This window comes from Prenolepis imparis, unplaced genomic scaffold (assembly GCF_030444845.1).
Source record: "Prenolepis imparis isolate NDT839.2.m4 unplaced genomic scaffold, iyPreImpa1.0 SCAF_3, whole genome shotgun sequence".
Taxonomy (NCBI): Eukaryota; Metazoa; Arthropoda; class Insecta; order Hymenoptera; family Formicidae; genus Prenolepis; species Prenolepis imparis.
In genome coordinates this window covers 8124764-8146539 of record NW_028141161.1, presented here as the reverse complement: position 1 = coordinate 8146539, position 21776 = coordinate 8124764, and the positions used below count along the sequence as shown (strand labels likewise).

Sequence of the window (21776 nt, the reverse complement as noted above, 5' to 3'; positions counted from 1 at the left end):
TCGATCTCACGAACGCCCGCGCGTCGACCAATGACGCGGCGGGGGGAGGGCGCGACGTCATTGGCCGTGAGCGGCGGGGCCGTCGCGTATTAAAAACTCGGGCCGCCGCGAGCGGTGGCGCCACCTGTCGCGCTTCGGGCGTCCCCGGCGCCGCTCGGCCGCCTCCGGCCGACGATTGCCGAGCGCGCATTACTATTTTCAGGCACACAAGGCACCTTCTCTTGACGGATTTTCAATAAGTGAAGAGGGCGGCGGTGCGCGCGCGATAGAGATCGGGCATTTTTTTTTTGTTGCTTCGCGCGGATCATCCTCGGGCGGTCCGGTTGTAATAGAGGCGAGGAAGGCGGTCGGTCGTTCGGGGCCCCGCCAAGATTCTCGACGGCGAGATTCGGTGGAAGGTGGAAGGTGAGGAGAACAAGTGTACATACGTGTGTGTGCTCGCGCGAGGAGGAATAAAGAGCAAAAGAAGTGGAAGAAGCTGAAAAGCGAGGCGACCGAGTATAGAAGAGAAGGAGGAGGAGGAGGAGAAGAAGAAGAAGAAGAAGAAGAAGCCAGCGACGACAAGGGCGATGTCGGGCCACGTCCCGGCGGCTCTCGGCGCCTGACGGTGTCGTTCCGTTCCGCCGGAAGATGAGAGAGAGGCCCCCACGTCGCAGCGAGCAGCTGATGGCGGCCGAGCGCTCCTCTACTACGAGCCTCTGCTCCTAACGTAACACGTCTCTACCCTCTTCGAACTACTTCAACGTCGTCGTCGTCGGCGTCATCGTGCGGAAGTGGTGGCGTTCTCTTCAAGATTCCGGCCGCCTCGTGAAAAGGAGAGACACCAGAAGCGAGAGAGGAGAAGAGTCTGATCGAGTTTCGCCCTCGCGCGCGTCAGACATATAACGCTCTCTCTCTCTCTCTCTCTCTCTCTCTCTCTCTCTCTTGCTCGCGCGCGGATTATTATATATCCGCATTAAGGCTCCAGACAGACGGTCGTGTAAAACACCGCTGCGTGTGCGCGCGGCCACATTTACCCGCGGCCATACTTCCTACACACGGACGTGTGTGCGCTGCTGCTACAGCCGCGAATCGTTCTCTATTTCGTAACGGTGCTTCTTCTCTCTCTCTCTCTTTCTCTCTCTCGATCGGCCGGCGCGCGCGACGAGACGATACGATACGATACGAGAGACACGCAACCAACTCCGCGGATCGTCATCAGCAACGTCGTTGGAGAGGAGACCTCGACCGATCAACCGACTAACCAACGAACCAGCAGCGGCTATCTATCTCTACCAACCCATCACCGACCGGCGCCGCCGTCGTCGATCGAATCCACCCTACGACGTCGTTCGTCGAGGAGAGTCGTAGTCCCTTCTTCCCTCTTCTCCCTTTCCTCGTCGAGGGGGCAGCTGCCGGAAGACGGGGAGAGACCGGTTCGTCGTCGTCGTCGGTTTGTATATTTTACGTATCTCTTTCTCTCTCTCTCTCTCTCTCTTTCTTTCTCTTTCTCTTTCTCTCTCTTTCGCGAGACTCTATGACTCTGTCGTCGTGTAGGTGGGAGCGGAAGAAGAATACGCGATCCGCGTGTGTGTGACAACGCCTAGCCGTCTACGAGAGATCATCGAGTCCTTAGGAAGGGGGAGAAGGGAACCCCGGTGATAAGCCGGTGCTCGGAATTTTCGTCAATTTCTCCTTCAAGATCTTTCGTTGCTCCAGGGTGACGTTGTGTGATCGTCGGATTAGACGAAGAAGAGGAGGAAGAAGAAAAAAGGAGAGGAAAGGATTCCCTTGTATATGCGCGTGTTGTGTATATGTGTACGTGTACATGCTATGCTCCTCGGACGCCTTCGGCGGAGCCCACTTTGTTCTCCTTCGCCGTCCTCGCTACCTTCCAAGAGCGAACAGGAGTGAGCGAGAGTGAATAATAATTAATATCGACGAACGAATGCGACATACAAGATCCGTCATCGCACGTGTCTCGTGTATCGGTGTGTTCCTTTCTTTCTCGTCAAGTGCAAGTGTATTATTTCGTCATCGTCGTCACGGAATGCGGCCTCCTCGGGGTGAAGGTGATCTTCGTCTCTAGTTCGCGAGACGCGCCTCGCTATTCTGGGATTATATATATACCCGGAGATAATAAAGTGCGAGCCACGCTGCTACTACACCTTTACGTACACACAGCTTACCTCGTTGAGCTTCGACACATCACCAGGATAGTCTTACAGTGCCTCCGTTAATGCCAAAATGTCGTCAGGGACTTTTGTGGACCGGATAGACCCCTTCGCCAAGCGATCCCTGAAGAAGAAGTCCAAGAAGTCCCAGGGTTCCTCCCGTTACCGCAATTCGCAGGACGTAGAGCTCCAACAGTTGCCCCTGCTCAAAGGTTAGTCCTACGTAGAGAGTTAGTCTTACGCAGAGAGTTGGTTCTTGCTCTTGCCTCGCACATTTAGAGACTGTATCTCAGAGTTGACACGTATAAGGAACTAAGCATTTATATAGAACCGTAACAAGTATCTATAAATCGCATAATGATTTAATATATTACGTAGTATTATACAGTCATACGCTATGAGTTATAAGATTGCAATATATCTTTGACGCAAAAGATGAAGCGCAAGGGCTGGAAAGAACTTATATGACATATCGCAGACAAAAGATGCAAGAATCTTATACCTTTACGCAAGATTTTTCTATTCTAACATGAATGAACATTTCAAGTAAATTATTCAGAATCTTAACTCGTCACTTTCTTATACTTCAAAGATTCAAGGTTCACAAAAGATCTTTGGTTTGTGATTGTCATGAGATAATACTGAATACTGATAAAGAGTGCACATATATACAGTGTCGATGACACTGTCATTCAGTTCTACTAGGTCTATTGAATTTTTCGCAAGTGAAGGCACAGCTGAAATATAATATCCTTGAAGCCATCGAATAATTGGCAGCGAGTCTGCGACATTTCTGACTTACTTAGGCAATTGCGATACCACTACTTTGCTTCGCTGATAAACATACTGGCTGCCAGTTTCCTCCAACACTGTCGTGTCTACTATTAATTGACGGATCGCGTTATCGAGAAAGTATACCGACAAGAGGTTTCAGAGGACAGGCAATTTAATATATGCGCGAGAGACAGTTCCATGAAAGATACATTACCGTTAATAGCATCTCTATTATACATACACATGCTCGCCTACCGACGACACAATTAACACCCATATACATTGCGGCATAGTTGACGAGAGACGTGAATCGCAAAAAAGAAAAAAAAATTGTTTATCTAGACGTCACATTACGCTCGTCAGCGTGATATCGCGCTAAAGACTGATAGAGATAGGACGAAGATAATCTCGCGCACGATAAACCGTATATAAACTTCTTTAGGAACTAAACGTGCGTTTAACATTTAGATATCAAATAACAAATCGATATTTTTCGAGGCTTCCCCAGATAATAATTCCCGAGATGATTGATTTCATTTCGTGACACGTGCGCGTTCGCTCGCGATGACATTTCTCCGGAGTGTCGAGGGCTGGATGACAAGTGCAAGCTCCACTTCTTCACGAGGTACCGGACGGATCTCGTCTCGACGCTCCATTAATTTCCGCGAACGCATTTGATTGCGTTATAATAAGCGATGTCCGATGGATCTTTGGCTGCCGGATGAATCCACGTGAATGAAATTCTTCGCGACGAACCTTGCACAATCCTCGGCTTCGTCTAAGGGTGTGTTCCGACATTTCAAGGACACCGATGCGTTTTTCTGCAAATCGCATTAGATACGTTAGAAGACGGACAAAATCTTACGAATTATCGTTTAATATAGCATCTCGCTTTTTAACGCCCGCGTCAAATGTTAGTTAATGTCGACGTCGACGAGAAGGTCAGAGGAAGGAGCAAAGGATGTAGATTAATTTTTTTTTTTTTTTTTTTTTTGTATTTTAATCGGACGAGGAAAATAATTCTTGAAGCATTTTTTTTGTTACGCTCGACTTTAGAATTCTGTTTATGAAACACATTGTATTAAATCATTGGTTTTCCTTGATCTCTCAAAATTACAGACGCTATACAGGATTAATTAAAGCATTAAAAGCTCGCGATGATAGCATTTAAACTGCAGAATTAATTATTCCAAAAATTACAGTTTATAAATTAATTGATTAATTTGTTATTACTATTATATTAAAATTCTCTGGTAGCATACAAGTGTATTCGATCACATGTTTTTTTAATTTAATAATCAATTATACTATTATTACTATAGTATAATTAATTATTTGAGACGATTATATATTTGTTTCTTAATTTTTTAATTAATCAGAATATATCTTAATTTACGATTATGTATATAGATTATATTCGGTTTATATGCACATACATAATCGAATTATCAATTATACTATTATTATTATAGTATAATTATTAAATTTATGAGACGATTATATATTTGTTTCTTGATTTTTTAATTAATTAGAATATAAGATTATGTGTATAGATTATGTTCGATTTATATGCACATACATGATCGAATACACACTTGTTATCAGAATCATTTTTTTTTTTTCAAAAGTGCGAAAAAACCAAACGACAAAAAAATCTCTTGTACAATTTTTTCTCACATCCTTGCGCTTCCTCGTCGATTGTGTATCGCGTTTATCGAATCTATCGAACACTCATTTATCGGAGTATTTTGTTGACACACGTCGTTTACATACACGCAATATACGTATCAAATCAACGTGTTATGTCACGCGAGAGAAGCCACGTCGAGGTTATCCACGTGCGACTATACAACTCGTTTTTATGCGATCGGACTCGTTTACAAATAAACGCAAAGATTGAAAATGCAAAAGACAACAGTGACGATAAGAAAATAAGAGGATGAGGGACACAGAATTTCGAAATGTCACCTGCTCTTACATATTCTTCTTTCATGTAAACACTTTTGTCGAACGATAAGGTTTCGGGCTTCGAGGAAAAGTCGACGAATTGTCGTAATCACGATGAAAAAAATAAATGCGTGAAATATATATTTATGCCATCGCGTTCGCGAGGGATGACAGAAGACGCGTGACACATGATCAGCTGTTTTCACAATCACTGCCGTCATATCGTTATCTGGAAAACGAGTAAAAATTAAAATACACAGAAGTCGTTCTCGAAACAGGATACATTCTATAACATCTATTAGCACGATTATAATTTATTATTTACCTTTTTTTTTAGCGTGCCGCTCCTTTTTCCAATCCTCGCTCGGCGTCTATTTTTTATAACTCGTTTCAAATTACCTGCAACAAAATACGACTGTAATATTTAAACAAAAATATGTATTAGGTTCTTCAATCACGTCACGTTTTTTTTTGCATCATGATTCCCGAGAGATTCGATTACACTTGACAATCACAAGGACGATCGTGACTCGAAATGCGGAGGGGAAGGTCATTTAGAATTTGGGTTTAGGATAATAGGCGGGGAAGACCGTGATTGTCACGCGAGACGAATTTCAAAGATATCACTGTGATCCTGACAGCGATCCGACGTGACACTCCTAGTCCCCGACCAAGTATCAAGTACGTAATTCCGCCACGTGTAGCCGGAGAATTTCCGTCGACGTTTGTGCATCCACACCGCCATCTGAACAAAGTCGTACCGGGGGAACTAAGGGCATAGCGACTTTTATGGGGGGCTTGAAAAAAAAAAAAAGATTAGACCCCTGCGCACGATAGAGAAAAAATTAGGAATAGAAATAAATATATTAAATATTTTAGGAGTAGAATTTTTTTATTTTTTAAAACAAGGAAACGAAAGTCGTACCAGGGGGAACTGAAAGCATAGCGACTTTTAAGGGGGGCTTGAAAAAAAAAAAAAAAAAGATTAGATCCCTGCGCACGATAGAGAAAAAATTAGGAATAGAAATAAATATATTAAATATTTTAGGAGTAGAATTTTTTTATTTTTTAAAACAAGGAAACGAAAATCGTACCAGGGGGAACTGAAAGCATAGCGATTTTTATGGGGGGCTTGAAAAAAAAAAGATTAGACCCCTGCGCACGATAGAGAAAAAATTAGGAATAGAAATAAATATATTAAATATTTTAGGAGTAGAATTTTTTTATTTTTTAAAACAAGGAAACGAAAGTCGTACCAGGGGGAACTGAAAGCATAGCGACTTTTAAGGGGGGCTTGAAAAAAAAAGATTAGACCCCTACGCACGATAGAGAAAAAATTAGGAATAGAAATAAATATATTAAATATTTTAGGAGTAGAATTTTTTTTAAACAAGGAAACGAAAGTCGTACCAGGGGGAACTGAAAGCATAGCGACTTTTATGGGGGGCTTGAAAAAAAAAGATTAGACCCCTGCGCACGATAGAGAAAAAATTAGGAATAGAAATAAATATATTAAATATTTTAGGAGTAGAATTTTTTTATTTTTTAAAACAAGAAAACGAAATGGACTAACGCCTTGAGAACTAGATCCTATGTTCAATATTTAATATTTAATATTTATTCTTATTCCTAATATTTTCTTTATTGCGTGCACAAAGCCTTATGCTGCATCGATCGATATTAATGATATTTATGGGGGAGAAGGAAATTTTTCATTCTCTTTATCTGTCGCACGTTTATAATAGTAATAAGCATTTTCCTCACACGATTGTTTTCACTACAAAGTTTGTAAATACACAAAAATTCTATCAAAAAAATTTTTTTTAAGTCGAACGTCAGCAAAGTTGAAGTAATCCTTCTCTTTTTTTGATCTTCTTTTTAGTTTTCGTCTATTTGCCTATCTTATACGATGTTCTTTCTTAAGTAAGCATTAGAGCAATCAGCGCTGATAATGAGACGCAAGTGCGTATGATTATTATCGAGATAATTAACATATTACATATGTTGATTAGCAAAGGAAATGGCGAAACGTAAAACGAACGTATGTCGAAAGGAGAGAACGATGCCGTTAATATAGAAATATAAAGAAGAGACCGAAAAAAAAAGTATGTCAGAGCTGTGAATTAACTGTGAAATAAGAGCCGTGTGCAAAGTATCAAAGTATCTGTCCCGAGTCAATATTACGTATGGTGCGTTAAATCGACGCAAAATTCGTTGTCATTCTCGACCGGATAGAACCAGTATTCTTTTGAAAAAAAAAAAAAAAATTTTTTTTTTTTTTGTCACGTCTTTTTTTATGCGTATTTAAATTACTTCAAGACTTACGCACGAGATCAGAAAATATGCAAACGCGTTCCAGGAAAAAGAATCTCTTCAAGATCGAGCATTCGTATACAGGACGTTCCAAATTCCTCTCTCTCTCTCAATATAAATATAAATATATAAATTAATATTTGATAAATATAATAAGAAATATAAATTAAATATAGAAATATAAATTAATATTTTATAAGCATATGATATAACACTTTGCTGGAAAAAAAAGAAAAAAACATCCAGCGATATTTTCTTAACTTATCGCAGTTGTTTTTTTCGTCAGCGAGGAAGAAGTAGGAATATAAGTATACTTTTTTATGCAAATGCATCGATTTTAATAATTTAAATTTCCTATTCTCAGATTTACAAACAATTTCCTGTTTCTTTTTTTTTTTTTTTTTTTCTTTTACATTTTTCTAGAGTGATATAATTCTGCATTTTCGCGAAAATATCGAAGACTCTTTCTAGGATATTTAAATTTTTCAAGTGGTCAAACGACACCGCCCTTCCACGCTTACTGGTTGACCCACAAATCCGCGGCACAAATACAGGCCTTCTCCACCTTGCAGCAAACGATGTCGTTCACCTTTGCCTGGTAAAACGGCAACAGTCTCTTTTGCTCTTTCTCTTCTTTCGAACAGTTATCTCATCGATACCCATCCAAACTGTAGATCGCATCGATAGAAACCTAAACTAAAATAAGTAATTTTTTTGTACGAAAAGGTTTTACTCTGTCTTGCTTTAGACGCAAAATTTGAGATATGATAATTATATTCTAAATTCCAGTTACATACTTTTCTTTACATGTTGAGAGAGAGAGAGAGAGATGAGAAAATTAAAAATTATTCTACACTTTGTATTTTATAAATATAATAAATAAATATGATTTTTTAAAACGACCAATAGAGCCAAGCACGAAAATTAGAATTAATTTTCGTGCTTGGCTCTATTGGTCGTTTTAAAAAATCATATTTATTTATTATATTTATTAAATACTGAGAGCCGATAAAAATATTTCTTAACTTTGTATTTTCTCTGAATTTTTCTTGAGATATTTCTCTTCATAACAGTTTTTTTACACTCGATATATATTTAACTCTATTTAATTTGAAATTTATTTCTTACGTTTATTTTTGTCCTCTATTATTACATTCCTATATTGGAAAAATGTTGACATTTCTCTAATTGAATTAAGAAAACAATTCGCAGCAAAATATAGAGAGAGGATACGTAATTCTATTTCGATAAATACAAAAAGCCCAATCAGCATTAATTTCACAAGGGAATCGAGTCATAAGGCAAGAGAGAGATCTCTTTTTCAATAATTCGCAAGGTTCATTAATCAAATTACGAACTTACTTCTCGCGCAAGATAACGAAGTGTAAACGGACAGAGCGCGCATTTATTTTCCTTTTTGCTGCGAATATTTTTACGGAATATAAAACTCGCATTATAAAGTGCTCGTAGTTTTTTCCGATATCGAAGTTGACTCTCTAATCATAAGTTGATATTATCCTTTTATCTCTCTGTCTACATTTGCAAGCCACAGAACTGTAAACATATATATCTGACGAGAGATATAAGAAATTTATCTGTCGGATGAATCTATCTATCAGATAAATTGTCGACAAAGTTTAATCGAGAATAAAAAATGTTATAATAACTACATTATATTATTTATATGCGCGATAATTACATGTATACACGAGATTTTACGATACATAATTTTTAATACAATAAACGTTAATTATGCAACACGGGCGATTTAAAATTACAATTAAATGTATATCACAAATAAATTTTGTACTACGTTACATTGTTTCTTTCGCGAGAGAATTGTTGGATATTTTATTTATTTTAAATAATTCTTTTTTACGGGTGAAAAAAAATACTTCGACTCGTTTCTTACCGATTCGACTTGAGGTGAGTTTTACGTCTCTCTCTCTCTCTCTCTCTCTCTCTCTCTCTCTCTTTATCGGCTGGAAACAACCAGTGTAATAAATTATCGCGCATACCGAGCATTGCATAGCGCGAAATGACATTACGGCTCGTAAACAGCGACAGGTGAGCGGAAACAAACAGGAGTGGGAGTCAAGTTCAGTATGCATTCATGAATCCGAGTTAGTTTCAGTACCTAACTTCGTTTTCGTGTGTATGTATTAAGATTCTAGTAGTACTCGTAAAAATCACCGGGTTTCAACCATTTCGTACTTGCGAAATATCTCGTCACTCTCTAAACGGACAACTTTCGAAATTAATATATCCCTCCCTCCTCTCATTCACAGACGTTGCCCCATATTGTTTGCGATGGAAAATGTATATTAAAGATCACCTCAATTCGTTATCGCTTTCGACTCGATAACGAAATTGCGAACGCGATGCAATTATTCCGTTCCGCAAACAAGAAACGCACCGTATCCGAGTTTATTGTTTATCTGCATGTATATAGTAATAAAAATTGTGACGGAAATATTTGAAGCGCGGTATGCAAAATTCAAACCGCGATATACCAAGAATTTATACATGTATATGCATTATTTATTCTATAGATTTTCCCGGCATCCCTTCGCCGTTTGCGACCTTATATACACTGAGAATTTTCTCTTAGAATTTACCCTGAAAATCATGTAATACCTCTATCACAATAAAATATAAAACATAACTGAACTGCATAGCAAAATTAATCAAACATATTTTATATTTTATTGTGATAGATATTATTTTTATTGTGATAAATTATTAATCAGAGAAATTTTTATAAAATCCTTTCCGTATCATATTGTTCCACGATTACCATGATTTTCCGGATAAATTCTAAGAGAAAATTCTCTCTGTGTATCAATAGATCCCTATAGAATTGCGACCTACCTTCTCGGATTTTCGAATTGGAGAACATTCCCAAAGGTCGCAAGTTTTACCATTTCAACGCGATACATCCTCTTTAAACCGAACCTTTTCGGCGCTCGATACATCGAATGACACTTGGACTCGCGTTGTTACTTCATCGTTCCGATATGTCGCTCCCCCCAGAAAGAGAAAGAGAGAGAGAGAGAGAGAGAGAGAGAGCTACAGATCAATGACGCGCTTGAATACTGTGCAAATTGAGTGAAGAAGCAGCGCAGCGAGCCGATCGAGAGACAAATTCTCACGAAAATACCGACACCTCGTCCCGTCGAGACCGTGAAATTTCGGAAATCCGAGATAAATCTGGGGGGAGAGAAGGGAACGCGGGATGTCCTGGACTTAACGCGTCGATTGTTTCAATCTCTCGGAAATTAGCGCTCCACTTTTAGTATTTCGAGGTTTGCCTTTGGCTCCCGTCCAAATAATTCTAAAGCTTCTGATAGCATTTCAGGAAGCCTCTTCATGGTTCATAAATTTCTTTCGGAAATCTGACCTTTTTTTCTTTTTCTTGAAAGCTTTAGGAAGTTTATTGAGGAGTATCGTAATTCCAATTAAACCTGAAATAAGATATTTATTATCAAATTTTCGTGCAACAGGAACTGATATTTCGAGTCCTGTTTTCTTTGCATTTAATTGTCAAAACTTTTTTCTCTCTCTTTTGTATCAGGTACTCCAAAACTTTGGGGAAGAACTTTATCAATTATATTGTGAACATGAAATATTATAACTTTGTTTATATTACGACAACTATTGATGAAGAAAGTTAAAGTGCATCTCTCTTCGATTAAAAGTATCATCAGACACCTTGTAACTTTTCAGTCTCTAACGCGTTAAATTTTGTGAAACATTATTCTTGGAAATCAAACTTCAAATTAAATTTTTAGCCAGATAAACTCGCGTCTTAGCTTAATGGATATTTTATTGAAATAAACTTGAACTTCACTTATATCTAGATCACCAGACATTATAACAATGTATGTACTTAATTCTTTCACAGTTTTTTATTCACATATCAATACCAAAATTCTTCGTACATATATGTAAATTAGTAATCGCGATTCTTTTTAATAAAAAAAATAATAAAGAAAAAGCATTTTCGCGCACGAGTTAAGGAAAGTTTCTAGTTTCCCGAAGTAAGGAATGCAGCCGCGCGATGTGCCGAGACCATTACGTCAGATGTAAACACAATTTAATTATGCGTCATGCACAAGTGGGAGTGTTAATAGTTGTTCTTTGCTCGGAACACTATTAACTCTTCTCGCGCGCGCGTCAGAGTTCCATTCCATATTAAGGAAGAGAAGAACGCGAGAGAATCAAATGTAGGGATGACTAATAAAAGTATTATAATTCTCCAAGGATCCATTCCTTTTTTACGTTAGCACGAGATATGCACACAAAAGGCTGATAAAATGCAATAAATTTCTGTATTCTTTCATTAATTTCATATCTATTTTTTTCAAATAATATTTACATTATTTTATATTATTTATATTATTTTATATTGTATATTTATTTAATATTTATTAAACAATATATATTGCGAGTCATCAGAGTTTGAAGGTTTTTTCGCGAAAAAATAAGCTTCAGGGATGAAAATAAACGGCGGAATTAGCATCTCTGGATTTCTAATGATTAAATTTCCAGTTAAATTCGCTCGTCGAATATTTAATATCCTAGTTACCGGTTCGCGCGCGCATAAGTGCGCTTTTTGTCTAATTACCGGCCAGGGTCATTGTCAAGATCAGGACAGGAGAATGATGTGGATGCGCGATGACAGCAAAAGAGCGAGAGACAACATATCGTTTGCACAATCGGCTGCATTATGCACCGATAAAAAGTGTCGTCCGTACCGCATTAATCAGTCGCGTGCGCAAGAAATTTTCGATTGTTATGCAGAGTGTCGTGTTGTACACTTCCTGGACAACCACTGGTTTTTTTTTTTTTTCAATATGAATGAAGTCGATAGAGAATATATTTCGTGGAAAATTATTCCGAGGCACGAATTTCCTTCATGCGGCTTTATATTAAATTGCGTTTTCGACTTGTTTATATGGATAAAGCTTATTTTTGCTTTTTATTTGCCGTCGATTTTACACACACGAGAGATATCAATTTAACCGCAATGCATCGCGATACAAAATGATTTTATTTATAATGAGAGATCGTTATAATTTCCACGAGTTCAATATCCGTTGCTATAGATATGCTGCTATAAATAATACGGATAGACAGGCACAATGTATGTATGTATCTTATGTCACTTGTCGCGGTGCAATCATCATATAAAAAAAGGAAAATATAGAAATCATTTTGCGCGATTACATTGTCAAAATTACATTTTTTTTAATATTAATAATTGTATGTAATTATCAGGAATGCAATTAAATATTTATTTAATTATATCTTTTCCCTTAGAGTATTTTCGCTAGAAAGAAAAAAAAAAACAATTTTTTAAATACATTACGTAACAATAATTATACTCATTACACGATTAAATAAGCATGTAAATTCGACATACATTCCTCGCGTATCGATATCGTAAAAAAAAAATATAAAAAGAAAAGCGTAAGAGGAAGGGGGGAGAGTGAGCGAAGCAAACCGGAGCGGAGAGAAAAGACGTCGGGGAAAAAATTAAAGGGGGAGGGGGGGAGGAAAAAATACGTAGAACAACAGGAAGATCAAAGAGGAAGAGGGAAAGAAGGAGAAGCATAGACAATGACGACACCGGGAGAGTGGACAAAGCGAGAGGGGGGAGGGGGAGGGTGGGAGCGGGGCGAGAAAGGGGGAGGGAGGGATAAGGGTTGGAAAGGGGGCGAAGAGGCTACCTGACGGAACCCCTAGAGAAGCGGTGGAAGTATTGATCCGGAATGTCGGCGACCACCTGCCCGGAACGCGCGCTCTTCTACTCCTTCGCCACTCGGTTCCCCTCTTCCTCCCCCCTCCGCCCTCTTCTCGCGGTTCTACCCCTTTCCGCCACCCCTTTCTACCCCATCCCTTTTCTCGTTTGCCCCTTTCTCCTCTTTTCCTCATCCCTCCTCGCTCCTCCTCTATTTTGTTTCTCCTCTCTTCCTCGTCTCAATCTCTTTACATTTTTTTTTCCTCTTTTTGTTCTTTTAGCTTCTTGTATTTGAATCTTATTTATTTGGGTTTTCGCAATCATTTATTTTTGTATTTATTTATATATTTTTAATTTACTTAATGGTTATTTTTCTAGTTGGTTTTTTCGCTCTTCTTTTTTTTATTTTTCCGGACGTTTGCCTTCCTCCATTCACTCATTTTCTCTTGTTCTTTCTCTCTCGTTCCATCGATAACCTATCCCTCGTATTTTGTGACATAATTTACCGCCGAATAGCTCCCGGCATTCGGTCGATCTCAGTTCCGACAACCGCGACGGCTTCCCTCGAACGAGCTCGCATTTTTGCGCCAGACGGACATTCAATTGTCTGCCTTGTTTGAATAACAAATAAATCGCACTGGCGAAGGAAAATCGTCTCTATGTTGATAGATAAAAATTTTAAACAACTTATTTTTATACAAATATATATATTTAGCGTCTTTCTCACTCAAAGCGCACTCTCTTTTCTATTTGCGAATCAACAGTTCCGATCGATCAGATGATTTAAAAAAATAACAAGACTCAGCGGGATAAACAGTATTTACGTAAAACCATATTCTACTACTTAATTTCACGTGGACGGATTTTTTTTAAATTGAATCCTAGCTTCTATTAACTTAGATTAAATTGAATCCTAGCTTCTATTATTATTGACTTCTTCCACTTTGATAAAAGTAATTATTTATTTTTATTTTTATCGATTATAATAATAATTATTAATTTTTTCTACCTAATAAAGGCTATAAACTTGACGAAATATGGGTTGAGAACGCAGAATATATTTTTCTATACGCGAGCCACACAAAGATATATGGATAATATTCTTATCCTCCTCGATCTTGCGGCGATGCGTCGCGATGCGTCGCGATGCAGGCACGTATGTATGTACGTACGTGATGGTAACGTGTCGCGTTATGAATGAAATTATAAATACATGCATGCTTAGATGATCGCGCGCACGTAACGTTGAAGGAGAGAAGGAACGAAGGAACGAACTAACAGGGGCGAAGCGAGAGCGTAACGCTATATTTGGAGTCCTTCGCGACGCCGATTCTCGGTTGCGCCTCGACCTTCCTCTTCTCCTCTTTCTTTCATCTCCATCCTTTTATTTAGGATTTAAGTAATCGGAATCGCGTTAAGGCCGTTCAACTGGCCGTTCGCGCTTTGGCCGGCTCGCTCTCCGACTTTTTCTCCCCCGATCGAGAGGAGGGGACTCTCGGTGCGGCGAGGAATCGTGTGTCTGGCATCGATTACACGAACCCCGCGGATGAAAAATTAATTACAGCCTCACCTCGTTATAGCCCGAGCGTGACGTAAATTCACCCCGCTGTTGTTATATTATCGGAGGAATAACGCGGGGCTACACACTTATATAGTTCGGATTCCATTATTTAAGGATGATCCGTAAAGCCGGTGTACAATGAAATTTATAACACGCGATGCCGGAGGCTGATGTAAATCAAAATTATTCATTTAATCGTTAGTCCGATTGTGTAACGGATCGATTTATCGGATAGAAGTGTAGAGAATAGATGTCCCCGACTTATAAATCGCGAAGAGAAATGAGGAATATTTCTCAAGGATATTTCTTTTTTGTTTTTTCTAAGAAAGGAGTGTAAAAGAGTTTTGTAATTTTTTTCTGAATAATCCTTTATGTAATTTTTGGTACCACCGAATCTCTACGAGATACCAGAGCAATAAGATTAATCACAAAAGTGCGAAACGAATTTGTCATCGCACTTGTAATCATTAATTTTAATTACTATCTCGCAGATTACTGCTTCTATATCAGTAATCTTTTCTCATCTTCTAATCTATGACCTGCGCTCTTATCTTATTTAATAGGTTTTTCTCTTAATTTTTTTCTTTTTGTTAATAAACGATTTACGTCGACGAAAAAAAAAGCAGAAGAAATAATACATGTCCCACGTGCGACAGCGATAATAAAATCGCGCCATGCGGTGCGATCTGACGTCGGCAAAATCGTCTAAATATGTCTTGGACGTGTTACAAAGCTCGTGTGTTGCTACGAGCGCTATTTCGACTCGCCAATTTCGAATGTCGCCATTCAAGAGTGACGACAGCAGGGCACTTGCAATTGGAACGTAGCGAATCAGCATATTTTCTTCTCGGATATATATATATGTATACATTTTTTTTTAGCACCCCGGAAAATAATCTCGGCAGATAAATATATAACGCGCCAGAGATTGCCGCCAATTTTTCCCGAGAATGGCCACTTTGCGCCTAGATTTATTCGCGCGGCGATATTTTGCGTAGGTCGTTAGTTATGAGAGGGAGGGAAGGGGAGATAGATAGATAGATAGATAGAGGCAGAGTTTGACATAATTTGATAAAGTCATTGAGGCCACGTCGTGTGCCATTATGAGCCGAGTTGCCGCGGGACCATCATCCCTCCGAAGCTCAGTGAAGCGTACAGGAAAAACTGATTAGCTGATATGTGTGTTACCCCTTTGACAGAGGATATACGGGGTGTCCCGAGCCCTCTATCGAGAGCTGCCTTTTATATCTACGAATATCTCGAGCCAAAAAAGAGAAAAAAAGAATAGAAGTCGCGCGACTTCTTTTTCCCATATAAAAATTTTGAGAAAATTCTTACGGTTAAAAGGAAATTTTATTTTCTCTCGCATTTCTCGAACATACGCTCTGGCGTAGATGGACAAAACGAGATTTAGCTAACCAGGTTAGCGTTCACTCATTGAACGTAACGTGGTCCTATATTTTATCCTTCGTTGCATCTCGAGTGCCTTCAAGGCACCCTTAAACGCTACGAAACATCAGTCAGTCTCTCACGAGGTTACCGGAACTTGAAAAAAAAAAGAGAAAATGGCGAAACTCTATCAATCCTGTAAATTACAGACCGATATCGGACTTATGAACAGCGATTATCGGCTAAGGGTGATAAGCGTCAATTAACGCGACAGAAGGAATCGATCCTAATCCTCTCTCTCTCTGCGCAATCCGTGGACGTTGACTCACGCGATTACGCGGGCGAGAGAGGACGCGGCCGAGATAGCGAGAGACCAACTACCCCCCACCGGAAGGAAGTTGTGTACCAAGTACCAGAGCGCGAAAGGTGGCTGCTGCAGCAGCAGACGCCGCCGACACAAACTGGCGAACTGTCACGCGCGCGTGTATATAAGCTCCTCCCTTCTCTCGCGAGCGTATTAAATCATTAAACATCCCCGACTTGTTCCTCGAGTGCAGAATTTTTGTCTAATAACCCGCGCGATAACAAAGAATAAAACTGTACACGCGGATATATACTTTTATACACTGAGAGAATTTTCTCTTAGAATTTATTCTGATGAAAATCATGGTAATCGTGGGACAATATGGTATGGAAAGAATTTTATGAGAATTTCTCTGTTTAATATTTATCATAATATTTATCACAATAAAATTATATAATATTTATCACAATAAAAATAATAATATCTATCACAATAAAATATAAAATATGTTTGATTAATTTTACTATGCAGTTTAGTAAAATTAATCAAACATATTTTATATTTTATTGTGATAGATATTATTATTTTTATTGTGATAAATATTAATGAGAAATTCTCATAAAATTCTTTCCATACCATATTGTCCCACGATTACCATGATTTTCAGGGTAAATTCTAAGAGAAAATTCTCTCTGTGTACACAAGAATGCATTTTATATCTCTCTTTGTCGGAAATGAAAAAGATCAAATACGTTAAAAAATGGAAAAAATATATATATTGGCCTTAATATCGGATTCGGATTTTTATGTGATGTAAAACGCGACATTTTTCGATTAATCTAGATTAAACTTTGCTTCGAAATTCTATAGGATAGGACGATGATATTTCCTATCTGACATCACAAAGTTCTTTTTTTTTCTTTCACGAAGTAAGACTTCAAAGATTTTTACGGATAATAAAATTCCGCTTTTTCGCTTTTTAATTTCAAGAAAATTTGAAGAATCGAAAAACTTGACTGCAATTTCGTCTCAAAGCAGAGGGATACATTATAATTCATTTGCACAATATTGATAGCATTCTAGCTTGTGTAACAATATCAGAATGACTTAGATGACTTCAGTTTCTATCGGCTCAATTAAATTGTTTGCTTACACATTTAGAGGCAAAAAGAAACGATAACATTTTATTGGGCCGTTATTTACGCAATAGAAAGTTAAAAATAGCGACTATCGATTTCATTAATACGCTTTGATTTTTAATTGAATATTTACAACAAACGATATTAGATATAAAAATATGTCACTTGTATAAGAAAGAAGCTTCGAAGCTAATTACTAGTTTGTGGCAAAAGTAAAAATTTATGCTCGAAATATAATCTAATATATATATATATATATATATATATATATATATATATCATAATCTAAGATTACATCAATGCTATCTATTTTTGTTACAGATGTTAACGCTGCGGAGCAGGAGGAATTGTTTATCAAAAAGCTTCGCCAATGCTGCGTGGCTTTCGACTTCATGGATCCAATGGCTGATCTCAAGGGTAAAGAAATTAAACGGAGTACGCTCAATGAATTGGTGGAGTATATTACAGCAGGACGAGGTGTCCTTACTGAGCCCATTTACCCGGAAACCATCAAGATGGTATGTGATTGATAAAAACATCATGTCAAGATATAAGAAAATTATTAGATTGAGATTGAAAATTCTGCATTCCTCATCCTTTCTCGTTAGTAAGGCTTGGAATCTGTATCATAATCTCTATTTCCTTCAATATATCATCTTTCTTATATTGCCCCAAAAATTATTCTACCCAGGCATATAAATTAGAGAGGATATCCTCTTCTTTTTGATTCAATAATTCTTAGACTTCTGTGTATATATCTTTAGTAATAAATAAAATTCACGAAACACTATTTAATGTTAATGTAATAATGTTAAAGGTTTCTGCAAATTTATTCCGTACGTTGCCACCAAGTGAAAACCCAGATTTCGATCCAGAAGAGGACGATCCGACCCTGGAGGCGAGTTGGCCCCATCTTCAGTTGGTCTACGAAGTCTTCCTCCGTTTTCTCGAATCTTCAGATTTCCAGCCTGCCATTGGCAAAAAAGTTATCGACCAAAAATTTGTGTTACAGGTAGAGAGCATTCTTGCATTTTTCAAGATTATATTTTTGATATTCTGGTACGTTTTCTAAAACTTTTTTCTTAAATTTAAAAATTAATAATTACAATAGAATATAATATATATAAAATTACAATATAAATTAATACATTTATATGCTACAGTTATTGGATTTATTCGACTCGGAAGACCCGAGGGAAAGGGATTTCCTGAAAACCGTTTTGCATCGTATTTATGGCAAGTTTCTGGGTCTTAGAGCCTTCATACGCAAACAAATAAACAACATTTTTCTGAGGTATTTATTTAAATACAAACATCATCCCCCCTTTCTACCTCCATTACACATTCTTTATTCGAAATATTATATACTTGTAATCTTTTCCATTTTATTTTTATTCTAGGTTTGTATATGAAACAGAACACTTCAACGGTGTCGGAGAGCTTCTTGAAATTTTGGGTAGCATTATTAATGGATTCGCTCTTCCTTTAAAAGTTGAGCACAAGCAATTTTTGGTTAAGGTACGTTCTGATTATATATCACATTCTCACTCTCTCTATTAAGCTATAATCTATTTTTTAATCCTAAAGTACTATAAAAGGTTATCGAATTCAATCATTTTTTCTTTTTACAAAAATTAATGATTACAGTAAATTATTCAAATATTATTACAATAATATCAAACATTACAATTATAAAAAAAGTATTTTTGTGTTTATTTCCACAGGTGCTGTTACCACTACATAAAGTGAAATGTTTATCACTATATCACGCGCAGTTAGCTTATTGTGTGGTGCAATTTTTGGAAAAAGATGCAACTTTAACAGAACCAGTTGTACGAGGCCTCCTTAAATTCTGGCCTAAAACGTGCAGCCAGAAGGAGGTTATGTTCCTTGGCGAAATCGAGGAAATACTGGACGTTATAGAACCTAGCCAATTTGTTAAAATACAAGAACCTTTATTCAGGCAAATCGCACGTTGCGTGTCTTCACCACACTTTCAGGTAAGCAATTTACAGATGTAGCTTTAGTTTAGTTTTCACCTAATCTTTAAAAAATTCATAAAAGCCATAATGCGGTAAATTGTTTATGTGTGTTGTTACAGGTTGCGGAGAGAGCATTGTACTTTTGGAATAATGAGTACATAATGTCTCTAATTGAAGAAAACAATCATGTAATAATGGGAATTATGTTTCCAGCGTTGTACAGAATTAGTAAAGAGCATTGGAATCAGACGATCGTAGCTTTGGTTTATAACGTTTTAAAAACGTTTATGGAGATGAACAGCAAGCTCTTCGATGAACTTACTGCCAGCTATAAGTCTGAGAGGCAAAAGTAAATATAAATTTGGAAATTCTTTTATAAATTTCTCTTTAATTAACACTAAATATCTTTTGATAATGCATCGTCAACTTAAATATCTGTTTAAATAAGTCTACTTGAACTTATATGAACGATATAAACTTGTTTGCATTCCACTTTTACATGAATGTCTCTGAATTATAGAGAGAAAAAGAGGGAAAAGGAGAGAGAAGAGTTGTGGAAGAGACTGAACGAATTGGAGCTAGAACGACATAACAATCTCGAACGTAATGCTCTCACAGCTACCTCCAATAATCCAGTTCCTGCCACTAACACACCTACGACGCGAACCCGCCCCTGAGCTGGTAAGAATAATAATAATAATGTTACATTATACAAATATGAAAAATTATTCTGTAATTAATATTTTGTAGATATTGAGAATAATCTTTCATTTTTTTTTTTTTTTTGTTACAGGTCGAATTACAGTACCACGCTGCCCGATTGTTAGCTCTTAGTTTACGTCGATTGTCCATATACTACACGCAAAAAATTATTGTTGTTAGTGAAACAAAGTGTCTCACAATGGCATCCTTGACATAATGTAATTCATTTTATTAGTTGTGACCGAAATGGCGGAATAATGGAAGTAAGAAAAAAAAATGCAAAAGAAAAGACAATGCACGCAATTTTATATTTTTTTGACAACAATAACAACGTGGCGATCAGTGAATTCCAAATGATTTTATATATATATGTGTATATCGGGTACATATTACACTTCCGTTTCTTTTCCCATTTTGGAAACGGAAAATGCTTTCGCATTGCATGATGTGTGTACTCACAGTGTCAGCACGCAACAATATATTAGTCCCTCCTTGACTAAGATTTTGTTGCGTTCTCGATAGGGACGGGACAATCGTGATGTAAATTTCGAATGGACGAAGTTATGACACGTCGTTGTGATCCTTATGTTCATTTTACGGAGGACGCGACACTTTGCGCATTCTCTCTCAGACGGCCAGTGTGTCGCCTCCTGACTGACCCTTGCGCTGTTTATTATTGCTCCTGATAGAGCCAGCGGGGGTATTTGAATATATGTATCATATATTCGTATTAACGATAACGATAATTATAACAGGTACGTAATAAATTAGGTAAAAAAATGAAAACAAATATAAATATATATACAATATGATATATATTATTAAAGAAAAAAAAAAAGGATATATATAGTTAATATGAGATAAACAAAACAAGTCACAGACACACACGCGTACACCAAACTGCGATAAAATGAGAATACACGTGTAAAACATATATATATATAGGCATGTGCTACTAACATAGAGACTGCTGTGGCTTTGTGCCCGCGGCGAGTTGATAGAACAAAAACCTTTTCTTTTCAAGAGCGTAAAGCCGCAGCGGAAGACGGCGTACGCGAATTAGTTGACGACGAGTGATAAGGTTCAATTGGCGCGAACGCGATGGAGAAAGAAGGAATATGAGAGAACGTACGCGAGACAAATATATATGTATATATACATACATATATATATGTTGTTTTTTTAAATAGAGAGAAGGAAGGAAGAGAATAAAATAGGAGCGAGATGGGGGATGAGAGAGAAAAATATACAATAAAAAACGAAGAAAAGAGAAAACAGATTTGATTGTACCAAAAAACATCCGTTGCTTATAAATAATAATTACGTGATAGTGATATACAGCGCGCAGATATATAAGGATCCACTTTTGGAGCTGTGCTCCTACACTGACAAAATGTAGGGGAAAAAAACACATATATACACAACACTCTTACACACATACCGCGGGGTCGTTTTTAAAATTTCTTACCATTGCATAATAGTAATTAATAATATTACGAATAACGATAATGGTAACCATAAAGAATAACTAAATAAAAAAAAATAATAAACGACAATGATAAACAAATAATAATAGCCACAAAATAAAATAAAATACGATAGTTAACAAGAAAAAAAAAAAAGAGAGATGAGTGACCGCTTGCTCATATTTTCATGGAGAGAATTCGCACGAATATATCGCCATTGTTCATTTTTCCCCCCGATTCCTTTTCGATGATTTCTCGACATGGTTTTATTATCGTCGAACGTTTCTCACGACTTATGCTCGC

The 21776-nt window shown here is 37.4% G+C and overlaps 1 protein-coding gene and 1 long non-coding RNA gene across 2 annotated transcripts; one reads left to right on the top strand and one right to left on the bottom strand.

The window, feature by feature from the left end:
• Positions 1 to 126: 126 nt before the first annotated feature.
• On the top strand, positions 127 to 21629 carry Wdb (serine/threonine-protein phosphatase regulatory subunit widerborst). The gene is made up of 10 exons (XM_083035020.1): positions 127 to 1432; positions 1537 to 2365; positions 17645 to 17841; positions 18141 to 18335; positions 18487 to 18617; positions 18724 to 18841; positions 19048 to 19323; positions 19425 to 19654; positions 19826 to 19986; positions 20099 to 21629. The coding sequence occupies exons 2-9, from the start codon at positions 2227 to 2229 to the stop codon at positions 19980 to 19982; spliced, it is 1443 nt and encodes a 480-aa protein (XP_082891146.1). The 5' UTR covers positions 127 to 1432; positions 1537 to 2226; the 3' UTR covers positions 19983 to 19986; positions 20099 to 21629.
• Positions 2613 to 5653, bottom strand: LOC145934531 (uncharacterized). Its single transcript, XR_014425053.1, has 3 exons — positions 5200 to 5653; positions 4896 to 5103; positions 2613 to 3748 (listed from the first exon to the last, which is right to left on the bottom strand). It is a non-coding gene; the product is annotated as an uncharacterized LOC145934531 (long non-coding RNA).
• Positions 21630 to 21776: the final 147 nt, after the last annotated feature.

Excerpts from the sequence above, each read along its gene's own strand:
- Wdb (XM_083035020.1), top strand. The coding sequence starts at position 2,227 with ATGTCGTCAGGGACTTTTGTGGACCGGATAGACCCCTTCGCCAAGCGA. Across the intron at positions 2,366-17,644 it reads ACAGTTGCCCCTGCTCAAAG|ATGTTAACGCTGCGGAGCAG; the intron begins GTTAGTCCTACG and ends TTTTTGTTACAG. Across the intron at positions 19,324-19,424 it reads TGTCTTCACCACACTTTCAG|GTTGCGGAGAGAGCATTGTA; the intron begins GTAAGCAATTTA and ends GTGTTGTTACAG.